At 52.3% G+C, this 14169-nt stretch overlaps 5 protein-coding genes across 5 annotated transcripts; 1 reads left to right on the forward strand and 4 right to left on the reverse strand.

Moving 5' to 3' along the window:
• Nucleotides 1–486: 486 nt before the first annotated feature.
• Nucleotides 487–1494, reverse strand: A1O5_00453 (uncharacterized protein; the record flags this gene model as incomplete). Its single annotated transcript, XM_007741072.1, has 1 exon — nucleotides 487–1494. The coding sequence occupies one exon, from the start codon at nucleotides 1492–1494 to the stop codon at nucleotides 487–489; it is 1008 nt and encodes a 335-aa protein (XP_007739262.1).
• A 1335-nt stretch (nucleotides 1495–2829) lies between these two features.
• Nucleotides 2830–4425, reverse strand: A1O5_00454 (uncharacterized protein; the record flags this gene model as incomplete). The annotated part of the gene is made up of 7 exons (XM_007741073.1): nucleotides 2830–2991; nucleotides 3050–3137; nucleotides 3199–3756; nucleotides 3808–3887; nucleotides 3938–4138; nucleotides 4259–4286; nucleotides 4340–4425. 7 exons carry the CDS (start codon nucleotides 4423–4425, stop codon nucleotides 2830–2832), a joined length of 1203 nt encoding a protein of 400 aa, XP_007739263.1.
• A 1512-nt stretch (nucleotides 4426–5937) lies between these two features.
• Nucleotides 5938–7259, reverse strand: A1O5_00455 (uncharacterized protein; the record flags this gene model as incomplete). The annotated part of the gene is made up of 2 exons (XM_007741074.1): nucleotides 5938–7091; nucleotides 7142–7259. 2 exons carry the CDS (start codon nucleotides 7257–7259, stop codon nucleotides 5938–5940), a joined length of 1272 nt encoding a protein of 423 aa, XP_007739264.1.
• A 641-nt stretch (nucleotides 7260–7900) lies between these two features.
• On the reverse strand, nucleotides 7901–9491 carry A1O5_00456 (isoleucyl-tRNA synthetase; the record flags this gene model as incomplete). Its single annotated transcript, XM_007741075.1, has 2 exons — nucleotides 7901–9381; nucleotides 9428–9491. 2 exons carry the CDS (start codon nucleotides 9489–9491, stop codon nucleotides 7901–7903), a joined length of 1545 nt encoding a protein of 514 aa, XP_007739265.1.
• A 485-nt stretch (nucleotides 9492–9976) lies between these two features.
• A1O5_00457 (kinesin family member 11) lies at nucleotides 9977–13653 on the forward strand (the record flags this gene model as incomplete). The annotated part of the gene is made up of 2 exons (XM_007741076.1): nucleotides 9977–12553; nucleotides 12601–13653. The coding sequence occupies 2 exons, from the start codon at nucleotides 9977–9979 to the stop codon at nucleotides 13651–13653; spliced, it is 3630 nt and encodes a 1209-aa protein (XP_007739266.1).
• Between the last annotated feature and the right edge of the window lie 516 nt (nucleotides 13654–14169).

A 14169-nucleotide genomic window follows, 5' to 3' on the forward strand; every position in this document is an offset into this window, starting at 1 on the left:
CCCCCCATCCATCGACTAATACTCGTTTTGAGAGAGATGTGTCGGTCGGTCGATGTGTCCAACTCTTTGTCGCTCCTTTTGCTTGATCCAAGTAGCTACATAGTACACTCACAGCCCTTGGGCAACGACAACAAAGACATATTTCACTTCTAAAAAAAACACCCTTGGTGGTTCGCTTTCTTCCCTCCGTTGACGGTCCATTGGCGGAGAAACCTAAGCCAGCATATCACTTCTCTACGGCGACTATTTACATAGGTACCTGGGTGACTGGCTGGCTTGGCAACTCCCGGACTACCTTCGTATTACCCAGCTGCCTGGGCAGAGAGCCCGTGTCATTCGGCATATAAGCTCCCACGTACCTGTGCACCTAAGGTTTTGCAGGGCAAGGCAAGGCAAGGCAAGGTAGATATTTGGTAAGTTAGTTAGACAGCTAGCTAGTTAGCCAGCCGGTTAGGTTAGGTCAGGTCAGGTCAGGTCAGGTCAATGCTAGAACCCAGCTCGGGCAAGTGCATACAAGGCTCCCACGCCAGCCTTGACGCCGTCGACAATGTAGACGTCCCTGGCTCTCTCCTCGCCCAGAGCTTCGACGCACGCGGTCCGCACCGCCGAGTCCAGGCCCACCATGCCCGCGCAGCCTAGGCAGATTGCCTTTACGCGCGAGACGATCGTTTTGGTCGTCGGTTTCCAGTCTGAGCCTTCTGCTGTTGCTGCTCCTGCTGAATCCGAGTCTGTGGCTGTAGCGGTAGCGTCGCGGTTGGTGTTGCCGCGACGGAGGAGTCGTTTGGTCGCGTCCATCATCTTCCTGCGCACCTCAGCAGGGGGCAGGTCGTGCAGTTCGCTCGCATTCAATCCTGTGGTTTCGCAGCCTACGAAGCGGGACTTCGACTCCCCAGTTGTTACCGCCGTTGTTGCGGCGGTTGCGGGATACCCCAGGAACTCCTCGACGGCCGTCTGCAGGGCGTGCTCCCAGACTTTGCCGGTCGAGACGATCCCGAACGCGCCCGAGCCTTCCCTGAAGGACTCCGTCGCCGTGGTGGCGGTAGTCTCCAGATCACCCTCAGCTTCACCGAGCAGGGCCAGGCTCGCCAGCACGCTGGCCTCGAATATCCCCGTCACGTATTTCCTGGCGCCGGAGCCGTGGGGGGTCGCGGCAGCCGTGAGTGCCGCGCACTCCCTCTTCAGTTCGCTCACGAGCGGGTGCTGGCTGTAGCACGCGACCAGGAAGCAGTCGTGGTGCGGCAGCAGCGGCACCAAGTGCGGGAGACAGATCTCTGCAGACTTTGCCGCGTCGGCGGGCGAGTTGATGCTCGGGATACTCCCTGGTGTCGTCGGGCAAGTGAAGAACGTGTACTGCGCCGCGGGGATGCCTAGGTTTTCGACCACGGGGACGAGCGCGTCGGTCATATGCTGGGATGTGTTGGGGTTGATGATCAGGATGCGTACGGGGGACGTCGAAGTCGAGGTCTCGTTTGTCGACGGCGCCATCGTGGTCATGCGTTGTGGTTCCGGTTACGTTGAACTTGTGTTCCTCCCTCCTTCTCTTTGATTCCCCCCCTCTCTCCTTCTCCCACTTTTGCCTCCTTTTTTTCTTCTTCCTAGTTTGTTGTAAGAAACGATAGGTTCAGCATTGGACTGGTTGGTTCAGATGTGAGAACGAAAAGACGACCTCTTCCGTGTTGCGAACTGTCATGGTGAGAACTCGTCTCCTGAATTTTTGGGTTGTGAGGGGTGCAAACGCAGTTGAGCTCCTGCAGACGCAACGCAGTCTTTGTTGTTTGAATGCGGGGTCCCCTATCTTATCGTTCGATAAGGATAACGCACGATATACGGAGTACGAGGTACATATGTACATATGTACAGTACAGTATGTACCTTGGTACCCAATCTACTTCGCTACGAATATCTATCAGCGCATCCAAGTACTCTCTCAATATTTATGATCGCATCCATTTAACAGTATCCTATGCTGGGAAACCGTCTCTTTCATCTGCCATCTCCCTCCCGGCCAGACCAATGCATTCAGCTATCTTCAGAAGACCTTTTGCCCGACACCTCGCAGAGTCGCCGTCTGAGCGCTCCATTACCCTGCACTGACATATCACTCCGCCGTTGGTTTTCCGTCTCCGTCATCAATATCCCAGTAATGCCCAGTTGCCCAGCCGAAGGGAGGGCAGAGCTTGGAAACAGAGACGAGGCAGTCCAAGGGGGTTATGTCGGCGACCCTTTTGACCCCAGTGGGCTAGTGTGCTTCCATCAGGCGCGATTAATACTGTGAGTTTGATTTAGAGCTTTTCATTGGGAAGGGGAGGTGTGAATATGTTGCTCCTCTGTCGTTGCCCTGATCAGAGTCGCTTGTTTCGATCGAGTCGCTCTCTCTCTCTCATGAGGCCGTTACAAATCTCGAGTTCGGTGGCTGAAGCTTTCCTCGCCAGGATCCCGTTAGTCGAAACATAGGGGCTGAATTGTGCATCCTCGCTCGTCTCCATCAGAAACACGAACCAGCCACAGACACCTCTTCGGATTCATGTGCCAACATATAGGACGCCGACCAAGTATAATGTCGAAAGGCTTCGATGTTGCACCGGTTCTGCAGGTCGGATTTGGGCCCCATTCCAGAACGACAGGAGGCCTCTCTTCTTTCAAGGCCTCTTGACGGTTGTCTTCTCATGAGAGAATGGACTTGTATCGCTCTTGCATTCTGCATGGGTAAAGATCACCAAATCGGAACCAATGAAACCGTGACTGGGAAGCCCGCCTGAATTCTGATCATCTCAAAAGATTAAATGCTCTATGCACAGCTCCCAACAGCAGGGCCTTCGCTCTCACTCGTCAGGTAATCTTCTCTGCATCGTCAAATTTGTCGGGCCCTTCGTCAGTGTTGGGCACTGCCCGTGTAGGTGCCTTGAATAGTCGCTGCCCGCCTGTGATGAGATCTCTAAGAGTGGCGTACACGACGAGGATCCAAAGCAGAAAGACACAGACAGAGGTTACCTGTCATGGCAGTGGTTAGCCAGAAGATGCGTGGAGGTAGCAGGAATTGGAGCATTACAGATCCGATGACTCGAAAAAACCGAGAAGGTATCTCTTCCGCAAGCGTATTGCTCGAGAGGGCAAGCGTGCCAATCGGGAAAGTAAACCTGACCGCCGTCAGTCGCCAGATAGGCTCAACACGATATATGTTTTCGCGATTAAACCTACCCCCACCAACCCATATTGAATGGGAAATGCTTGCAATGGTATATTGTTGCGACGGCAAGGAAGAGCCACAACAAGGTAAACCCCCATAGGATCAAGGATAAAAGTACTCCAAAATTGTAGGCCAAATCTCCCGCGAGAGGATGGATGGTCTCTGTCAGAGGGAACACTCTCATGGCGACATTTCCGAGCTTCATGATCGCGAAAGCCCCCATATTCAAAGGGCCAAGGGGTATGAAACAAGACACAATAAGCTCACGCGGCGGGAGCTTGTGGATAGTCAGTCGTTGCCAGTAGGTGATGAGGATGAAGATTGCTGATGGAACGCCGACACCCCAAAGAACATAGCCGATGAGGACCGTTACCAAAGCTTGTTCATTGTCCGGCAAGACTCCCGCAACCAAAGCCGCCGTGGCGGATGCGACCACTGTTCCGATGACAGGGAATGTTTGCAGAGCGGTAATTGTCGACAACGGGGTTTCTTCTTGTCGTTTGATGACGAGCAGGAAAGGTAGGAACAAGGCGCAGAGCAGTGACAAGGCTGCATCGGCCATCCATAACCTGGGCTGATTAGAGAGAGCAACTGTGTCAAGAGTGAAGAGCAATACTCACCCCCAGGCAAGATAAACGACCCATTTCCCCCACGCAGGGGCACACACAAACACCATCATATTGACGATGGTCCCGAGACTCTACGGGTGCGAGTCAGTATATCCTCCAGAGACAAAGTCGAAACACGTACCACTGGTATACTACTCAAGAAGAAGGCTTGATTTGGCCGCTCGACTATAGTGATCCATACCCTGGGAAACAGAATAAACTGGAGAATGGACACGAAGATGAATAAAGCGAAGAGCCCAATGTTCAGGCAGAAGACGACGACAGACAGCCAATAAAGCCATCTCGCATTGTATGGGAACTGGTTGAGTAGGCTCGCAACGACCTTGTTATGGCCCTGAAGTCAGCCATTGCATCAAAGACAGATGGGATGAATTCGTCGTCGGCTTCGGGCCAGAAGGACACGGCCAGAAATCGGCATCAACTTGGGGAGGAAGGTGCTTACACCCGTGCCCATGGTCACCGTGAACCAGCTGTGAGCGTGCCGTGAGCAGGTGGCGTGAGGATTCGATGGGGCCTCACATACGATGGTGTGAAGTACTTGATATATTTCCTCCAGCCCAATTCACCACTCTTACAAAAGTCCAGAGCCATTTGTTTGCCATTCTGCATGGATGAACGAGAAGCTGGTGGAAGAGAAGAATGATCGAGGCCGTCTCCCAAGGCCGGGTTCCAAGATGCAATGTCGCCATCTTCTCCTGTCCCTCCGCTTAGGGTCTTTTGAAGCGAAATGGCAGCATTAGTGACTATTCTGGTCAATGTTCTTGGTCGAGCCGGCCGAGACGGAGACTCAGGCATTGTCTCTTTGCGGGGAACAGGGTCGGTTCTTGAGTAAATATGTGTCACGGAATGGCGCCTGTGACGTGGAGGGCGAGGGGCGGTGGAAGTGTTGGGTAAAATTGATATACGCTTTCTCCGCGGTATATGGGAGGTGGCCGGGCGTTGGGTGGTGGTGGAAGATCTCCTTGGGCTCCGGATGTCCTGGTTGCATCGGTGGTATAGGATCGAAGCTGCGGGATTGTCATAAGGCTTGAGGTCACCCGTTGGAAGCAAGCAAAAACAAAGATAAATAGTCGATGAAGGCCAGATAGGAAAAGAAGGGAGGCTGAGGTTATTTTGAATCTGGGCCAAAGCGGTTCACACGGCAGGATGGAGCAACTGAGTTGTAGTCGCACCGCCCCTGCAAGGTCGGTGCTGGAAGTCGTGAGCTACTGGCGGCTGGTCAAAATCCGGAAGGAGACGAATGCCTAATGCAGCAAAGGTTGGAAAGGGATGGTCGATGGCGGATGGTGACTTGTGGATGATGGATGGTGGATATTAGTACCTACGGTGATGGTGGATGGTGAATGGTGGGTAGGTTAGTCGAGTGCTTACAGAACCCGCGTTTTCCTATTGCGCCTAATGCACAACATCACCACGTAGCCAATAATAAGATTGCATGCCATTGCTATACAAGAGGATGCATATTCGACATACGTGAACTTGTCGGTGCCCGATAATGATAAAAGAAAGAAAGAGAAAGGAAGAAAAAAAAGGAAGAAAGAAAATAAACGAAAAATTATCCCAGCCGTGCGCAGCGACACCACCCGCGTGCTCTGGCTTTGTAGCCCTGGCCCGTTGAAATGAGCGTGCCAACCTCACTGCTGGTCCCCTTCACAATTCTGTTTCTTGACCCCAGTTGGTGTCGAAGCGAGAATCGGCGGATCGGAATGAGTGTGTGGTGGTGCCCAAAGGCAAGGCATGAAGACCCGATCCACCTGACATGGAGGAAAGAGACGACGAAAGGCTTCTCCTCTGTGCATTCCTCTGCCACGCTCACCAATCCTCATGTTCGGACCTCTTATCCATCTTCCAACCACCAAGATGTCTTGACCGGAAAGTGCTGAACAATGATCCAAGCCCGAACGGAAAAGTACTGACGCCTGCAAAACTGGAGACCCAGCTGGTGGATCTTGTGTCTGTGCATGACCATGACGAACCGCAGAGATCTGTCGCAATTCGCAAATGCCTGTTTCAGGCCTTGAGGTGTGCGGCTACGGTTCGTTTCGGCTCCTGCCAATAGGTGCAATTGAGTTTGCTCGTGCTGTTGCAGACGTCCAACGTCTACAACAGGGGCAGCCATGCCTAAGGGACGAACAACCGACCCCTGCCGCGGGCCGCTCCACGTTCGAATCCATTGCTGTAACCACGATTGAAATTTGATCCTCGTCCCCCTCCGCGGCCATAGCTGCCGCGGTACGCACCACGACCACTGTTGAATTGGGGTGGGACATGGTTGCTGGTATTGACGAGTGGCGTACTGCCCCGCGCGAAGCTGCCACGGTCAAATGAATCAGGGTCAATCTCTTCAACCGGGATTTGTGGCTTGTTCTGCGCCGACTGCGCAGGGGTGCTGAAAGAAGTTCGCGGAGACCGAGCATTTCCTCCTCGATTGCTGCGGATGGTACCAGTGCCGGCGCCAGCGCCGCGCGACGACTGTGCTCCACGCGTTGAGCCCCGACCTCGTGGCTTGAAGACGACCTCCTCTTCGTCACTTTCAACGTCATCGTAGCTGAAAAGCGTCTTCGGCTCCGAGGTGGATGTTCTTTTCGACTTGTCCTTCTTGGAGTTTTCTTGCGTCGGGGTGTCGTTTTCTCCGACGCCGAGAGCACTTCGCAGTTGGTGGATATTTTTGGTGGGAATATCAAAGTCCCGCGCGAGGTGCATGGTGTCGGCTGAGTTGGTAAGGAAGACAAGACTTTCGTTCGCAGGAGTCTTCTTCTCGCGCACATACCAGACGACAGGGTTAAGAAGAGTCTTAAGCGACGGTGGGACAGGGGTCTGATCTTGACTAATTATGGTGGCAGACTTGACCTCAGGGCTGGTCTTAGAGCTCTGCGGCCCAGAGGAAGAGGGCGACAAAGGTGGTGTCGAGCCGGGGGACATGGTCGCCGGTTCTTTCGCAAAGTTGAGTTTGTCCAAGAGCACCTGGGACAAAGGGCCTGCGACGCCAGCGCCCACCTTGAAGGCAATTTCTGAGTCCTTCTCTTGCTTGTTGTCCATGATGGGGATCGATACCTCCCCTTCGTTCATCCCAGCAGTCTTCATACTTTCATTTGTGTAGTGTGCCTCCACCTCAGCCCACGTGGGGTATTGGTCGTCAGGACCTTGTAGGATGACGGGGTCGTGTCGCAAATCGCCGCGAGACGAAGTGCTGCGATCGAGGAACTTGAGTGCTTTACGCGCACTGATACCAATCTGTGAAGAATCCTTCTTCAGGACATTTAGGCGGGAAAGCGCTGGCGCAGATTAGCAGGACACTAAGCAATCGCGACGGCGGCGGCCATACTGTACAACGGCACAACAAGAATAATCAGGCCCTGCGAGACCCAGCCCTCGATCTCGTCGAGGTTCCTGGTCAAGGCCGTGTCGTCTACAAGACAACGGATGACAGTGTGTTTGGACATTTTCATCTTCCGGCCGCTTTTGTCTCAGTTTCAGATTGGGTGTTGATGAGACGGTATAGGGGGGGGGATTTAAAGATTCATCTGCGCAGACTTTGGAAGGTGCGGTAGCTGGACGCTACAACTGCATTTTCCCGTCAATATTAGTGACATGCAAGGCCACACAGAGGGTAGGGCAGAGAGGTAAGGGTAGTGCAAGGTAGGGTCGTTCAAGGCGCAGGAAGTCCTCCGTACCGGGTTTGTCTGTGGCGGAGAGCAAGCAGGAAGGATAGGTGCGCATCTTCGCTAGGAATGGAGTGATGCCGTGCTGCGGCTGCCGGCGGTGTTCATGGGAAAACGCATCTACAGTGCAGGCTGGTGAGGTGAAGAAGAGTCCAGCTGCGCTTTAAGAGTAAGTCAAGTTGTTGTTGTGCGGTGGGCGGGAATCAAAAGCAAAAGGATCGGAGGTTGGAGGCGGGAAGCGGGACACACAGCAGAATCAAGCACCGACCAAACTGCGGGTGGGCGAATCATCCCTAGTCATGGACTCCGCACGAGGCCTACTTAACCAGCTAACAAGGAAGTGGTGGGGAGCCGGTGGGAGCCAGGGAGTCACTCAGTCAGCCTGATCTCTCTCTCCGTCCTCGGTATACAGTACATTCTATCTAGAATACCGTCACACAACTCACTGTATCGTTCTTCAGCACTTCAAACAACATGCCCGGAAACCCAAACAATTCCGTGTTGCCCATCACTCCACCGGCATTTGCTGCTCCGTGCTCATCGGCCTTTTCTCGAGTCGGGCTCTCCTCTAGATCCCCCAGCAGTTCTATCGAACTCTCTGGGCTCTCTCCCCATCCCCTGTTGAGCACCATTCCCCGTTGCATTTGTTTCTCCTCGTTCTCGTCCTTGTACGTCTCATGCCATACCTCTTTCAACGCACGAGATATTTCCGAGAAGGGCATCTCTGAAGTCAGCACCGGCCCTCGGTTCTCCCCACGAGTACGTATCACCCACCGACTTCTTCGATGACGATTAAACGCGAACGAGCCGGGTACGTTGCCATGTAAGAACATCTTCGTGGCGACCAGTTGCGCACTGGATGAACAAGAGCTCTCGCTGATCGTTGAATCGGGGAAAGGTGGTGATCTCGTAGCTGCAGACGATATCAGAATGTCAAATCCATGCTTAAAGTAGTTGTAGAAACATTCGTCACTCGACGAATCTGCCCTATCGTCCTCAAGCTCGTGTTCGAAGTCTGATTCTTCGGTATAGCTTTGGATCGAAGACTGGTCCGTATCCAGTGCCTGGGGATCGAGTCCTGGAGACATGCTAGGCCGCCGTCGATTCGCAGGGTTGCCCGTAGCGTGAATCGAAATGCGCCGGTCATTCTTACGGTATATGGCATCAGGCGGCCCCAGCTCCGCCACGAGATCTTGAGGCGTCGTTTCCCCCAATGTGACTGCCATAGGCGGTGAAGCCCTCCGTACCAGTTCTAGCCTGCCTCCGCCGAACACTCTTACCTCCTCGATCTCATCGGGAATTGTGTCAACCGACTTGCCAACCAGCGTCGGTGACCGAGGATATGTTGGCGGCCTCGTATACAAATTTGTTCTGGCTTCTGTCCACGAAGATCCTGGGAAGATGGCCATCGACTTAGCCGGCCCGGTTGCGTTGGACGATAGAATTGACACAAAATCAACCTTGTCGGACCAGGATTTATGTTTCACAGGAAAGGTAAATGCCAGCCCTGGATACGAGAGAACATAGGTGCCGTCTAAATGACCTGATTCTGGAGGAATGTATTCTCCGGCATACGTTGGCCCAAATAGACGGCTGTAGACATGCCGAAACGTTGGTCCGTGGGGAGAGCCTTCATCTTGGTTGGCTTCGTCCGAACCCTTAGCTCGACGGACCAGATCTGTATTCTTATAAACAAAAGAGCTGAGAGAGAAGTCAAGCACTTCAATTAGCCGTAGCCTCTGGTCTGGACCGTCAAATCGGAGCCTCAATCCATTGTACGGAAGACTGAGAACGACCGGCTGCGTGATTGGCTCCGAAGCGGAATAGGACAACTGGAGGCTTGGATAGATTTGTGGCGAGGCCTTCAGCCTCGTTATTATACTGTAAATAGAAGACCCCAGCGCTGACACGGTTAGCACGACCTGCTGCTGAGAAGGATATCCACATACATATCCAACTAATGCCCCTTTCAGGCTGGATCTGATAAGCCGCCTTGAAGGCGTTCTCCGTCATGATGAAGATGGCATGACGGGAGAGAAGGAGAAGAAGAAAGACGGAGGAGCTGCTTGCTGAGTGAAGGCCTCTGTGATTTATCCTGGTGATCACAGCAAACAAGAATAGAAGACAAGTCACGAGGAGTCAGAACAGCGTCAAGTTGGCCTTTTCCTCCCCATTGCAGGCGGACCAATCCGAGACCAGCATCACCAGCATCGCATCACATGACAAGATCCACTGATTTGGCGCCTTGGCATTGTTTACATTGCGTCCTCTTTCGTTCTGCTGGCCTGCGGAATCATCGCTCCAGCAAATTCATCCCTACTACTTAGGCAGGATCCTTGTTTCCACCCTGGTACCTTGTCGGCACTTGTTGTTTTGGTCAAGCATATCCAAATGTAGCTGCCGCACGCTCAGTAACCCTCCATCTGCTATCCCCCACCACTTCTTGCATCATCATCATCATCATCATCCTCCTCCTCCTCCTCCTCATTCTCATCATCATGTCAGGATCACAGCGTCCTGCTCATTCTTTCATGAGAACCTCAATGCGCCCACCGCCTAGACCGCATGTGGCACAATATCCTTCAATAACCGGCCGTGCTCCTTCCCCGGCAGAATCATTATCCTCGAGCAGTACTTCTAATGCAGGCACTAAAAGAAAAGAGAGAGATTTTGACCAAGATCATGGTGAAGAGACAAATATTCATGTCGTCGTCCGATGTCGGGGTCGGAGCGCCAGAGAAGTTCGGGAAAACAGCGGGGTGGTGGTATCAACAAGCGGAGTCAGAGGCAAGACTGTTGAACTATCGATGGGACCGAATGCAATCAGCAACAAAACCTACTACTTCGACAAAGTCTTCTCCCCAGCAGCGGACCAAGCTATCATATTCGACGATGTCGTCGCGCCCATATTGAATGAAATGCTGACAGGCTACAATTGCACAATATTCGCCTATGGCCAGACGGGGACGGGGAAAACATACACCATGTCGGGCGACATGACAGACACCCTTGGACTGTTATCTGATGCGGCCGGCATTATACCTCGAGTGCTTTACTCGCTGTTCCAGAAATTGGAAGCGGATGAGGTAGAGTGTTCGGTGAAATGCTCATTCATCGAGCTGTACAACGAGGAATTGAGAGATTTACTGTCGCCCGATAATTCTGTCAAGCTTAAAATCTTCGATGATGCGAGCAGGAAGAGCCATGCCGCCACAGTGGTTCAGGGCATGGAAGAGTCGCACATTAAGAATGCAGCGGCTGGCATCAAGCTTTTGCGAGAAGGCAGCCATAGGCGTCAAGTTGCAGCCACCAAATGCAATGACCTCAGCTCTCGAAGTCATACGGTCTTCACCATTACAACATATGTCAAGAAACCCAACAACACGGGCGAAGACTACATCTGCTCTGGGAAACTTAACCTGGTTGATCTGGCTGGGAGTGAGAATATCCAAAGGAGTGGCGCGGAGAACAAAAGAGCTGCGGAAGCTGGACTGATCAACAAGAGCTTGCTGACGCTTGGAAGAGTCATTAACGCTCTTGTGGACAAAAGCTCACACATCCCTTATCGAGAATCGAAACTAACGAGGCTGCTACAAGACTCGCTGGGTGGAAGAACAAAGACATGTATCATTGCCACAGTTTCACCAGCGAAGAGCAATCTCGAGGAGACCATTTCGACTCTGGATTACGCTTTCCGTGCGAAGAATATTCGAAACAAACCGCAGGTCAATTCGATGATTTCCAAGAAAACTCTGCTGAAAGAGTTCACCGCCGAAATCGAAAAACTCAAGAGCGAACTGATTGCCACAAGACAACGCAATGGCGTCTACCTCACCAATGATCAGTACGAAGAGATTACGGTCGAGAGTGAGTCCAGAAGAATACTGAGCGAGGAACAAAAGGCTCGGATCGAGACGATGGAGGTCAGTCTACGCAACAAAGTTCAGGAGCTCTTCAGCTTGACCAACAGCTTTACGATGCTGAAACGAGAGAACGAAGGGACTCGCGCAACCTTGGAAAGCACAAAAGATGTGCTCGAAAATACTGAAGCTGTTCTCGCGGACACAAAGAGGCTGCTGGCCGAAGAGACTGCTCTTCGCGAAGCACATGAAGTGACAGAGGAGAAATTATTCGGTATGGGAACCGAGCTAGTTTCGACCGTTGGTGTGTCCCTCAAGGATATTGACGGTCTCCAAGCGAAGTTGAGACGTCGCTCTGTCCTCCACACTCAAAATCGCAGGTCATTCAATTCTTCTCTAGACCGGGTCATGGATGTCTGTGGAATGGTTGACGAGCGCATCGCAAAGTTCCAAGCAGCACACGCGGAAGCCATCGCAGCAAGTGCACGCCGTATCGAGTCTTTTCTAGCGGACGAGATAGCTCGCACGGAGTCTTCTACACGACTGTCTCAGGAGAAGTCCTCGGCCCTGGCTGAGGATTGCGCTGGTGTCGAAAAACAATCTGCGCAGGCCAGGGACTCTATGAACAATGTTCTCGAGGAGATCAAAGACCTACGTGAGAATGTCAAGGACAACCTCAGCGAGGGCCTCCGAGGTCTGTCCCAAGCCGCTGCAAAAATATCTGCAGAGGTGATCGGGGAGCTGGAACAGTTTCACACCCAGTTGCATTCGTCTTACAGCGGGCTTGGGAAAGACTTCAAATCGATGTTCGATGACCTTACCAAGCAATTGGCGGTGCAGCGAGAGGAAATCGAAGCCATGTCGTCGGCTCTTCGAGAAGCGAATGGCGCAAACATTGAAGCATCACTCTCAGTTTCTACCCAGCTCGAAGCCATCAGGGACGAAGAGAGGAAGGCCGCTGCGGAGCAGAATCAGAATCTCAAGGAGCAGATCCTAAAACTAATCGAGATGTCACATCAACAACAGGAACAGAGACTGTCCAGCAGATTGAATAATGTTCAGTCACACCTTGTCGAGTCGACGGAGAAATTTGAAAATGCCGATAAGGCTTATCGGGATGGTATGAACAAGTGGACAATTCAGGACAGCGAATTGACGGCGCTGGTGGTTAAATCTAAGGACGAATTGAAGACCAGGATGAAGGGAGACTGGACGGTAAGTACGGCGCAACCTTTGTCTGGATGGAGTCTAACAGCTTGTAGGCGGTTAGTGCACGAAACTTGGCCATCCAAAAATCCACCAAGGCTGTCCACGAGGAAACGGTCAAGATTGTCGACGCTCAGCTGACACAAATGTCAACTCAAATGGAAGCTCTGGACGACTTTGTGACGAGGGCTCGATTACAGAACGATAGTCATCATGCTGAACGTTCGGAGACGTTGAGCAAAGCCGTATCTCGTGCTCAAGACGGCCTCAGCAGTCTTGAGAAGGAGTCGCAGCTCCGCCGTGGAGTATTCGAAGACTTTGCAGGAGAACAGAAGACATATTGGGCAGGTGTCGACAAGCTAGTCGTATCATTGGAGGAAGAAACACGGCATCCACTGCGGGAAATGAAGGCAGATCTCTCGGAAGCAAGTTTGAGCGAGTACACTCCAACTGGCGAAACACCACAGAAAAGGGAGTGGAATTACCCGACCCAGCTGCCACGAACCGAAAACCACGAGTCCATCATTGCCAGAATAAGGGGCTTACCCGACCCTGCCCTTGTCACCAAGACGCCTTCATCAGCAAAGACACCTGCTCGTTCGCCCAGGAAACAAGCATCACCACGCAAAGGACCGGCATCGCCTTCAAAACTGCCGAGTCCAAGCAAGACCAAGATCTTCACCGATATTGAAATTCCCTCAGCCCAGCCATCTACGATATCGCTATCGCAAACACAAGGCACTGGAAGTGGGATACCTCTCAGTGAAGCGAAGTCTGGCTTGAAGGAAGTCGACATCAATGTCATCAACAGTAGCAGAGCGGCGATATCATCAGCAACATCCACGACGTTGTCCAGCAATAACGAGAAACCTGTGCTCTTGGATTTTAGTAAAAGTGTCGGGAGTGGAAGTCAACAACCGCCACTCAAGAGGCATGCGACGACTAATGCGGTTGTGGAGAGCAGACTACCTACTGTGAAGTCGGGTAGGATGACGAGGAGTACGATGGCTGGGTTAGCAGGGATTGGGATTGGTGGAGTGGAAAATTTCAGTCAGAGCATTGGGCCATTGGGAGGAGGCAGGAGGCTGAGAAGCAGCCCGCCTGAATGATCGCCTAAGAGACAAGGGGGTGCGTTGTTATGTGTTCGTGACAATGAATGGGTCTGATAAGTGATGGCGGTGGTGTCTTGGAGTTTGTCGGACATTCTGCCGGATCCTGACGAATCGAATCAAATCGCGTTCAAGTCGAGTTTGTTAGAGATACCCCCTTTTGTTTGTTATTTTGTTCGTGTTTCGAGGGATCGAATCAGAGAACGAGTGGGTGGTATAGAAAGGTATAGATCGATCGTTGGACACTGGGCAACAAAGGAAAGAAGGAAGGGCTGGATGGATTGGAATAATGGGATTGGATTGGAATTCGTAGAATGGAAGTCCAGATGAACAAGAACCAGAACCGGAACCGGAAGAAAGGAGTCAGTATTAGTACTAATATCACTTTGGATCCTCCAACATAACAGGTACTTAAGCATGTAGTACCATGGACAAGGACATAGATAGTCCTTGGAGAAGAAGAACCGAGTATGTATGTAAATGTACGGCGAGTCTTCGGTACCTGGGTCACTAGGT

The sequence above is a fragment of the Cladophialophora psammophila genome (assembly GCF_000585535.1).
Source record: "Cladophialophora psammophila CBS 110553 chromosome Unknown aczJe-supercont1.1, whole genome shotgun sequence".
Taxonomy (NCBI): domain Eukaryota; kingdom Fungi; phylum Ascomycota; class Eurotiomycetes; order Chaetothyriales; family Herpotrichiellaceae; genus Cladophialophora; species Cladophialophora psammophila.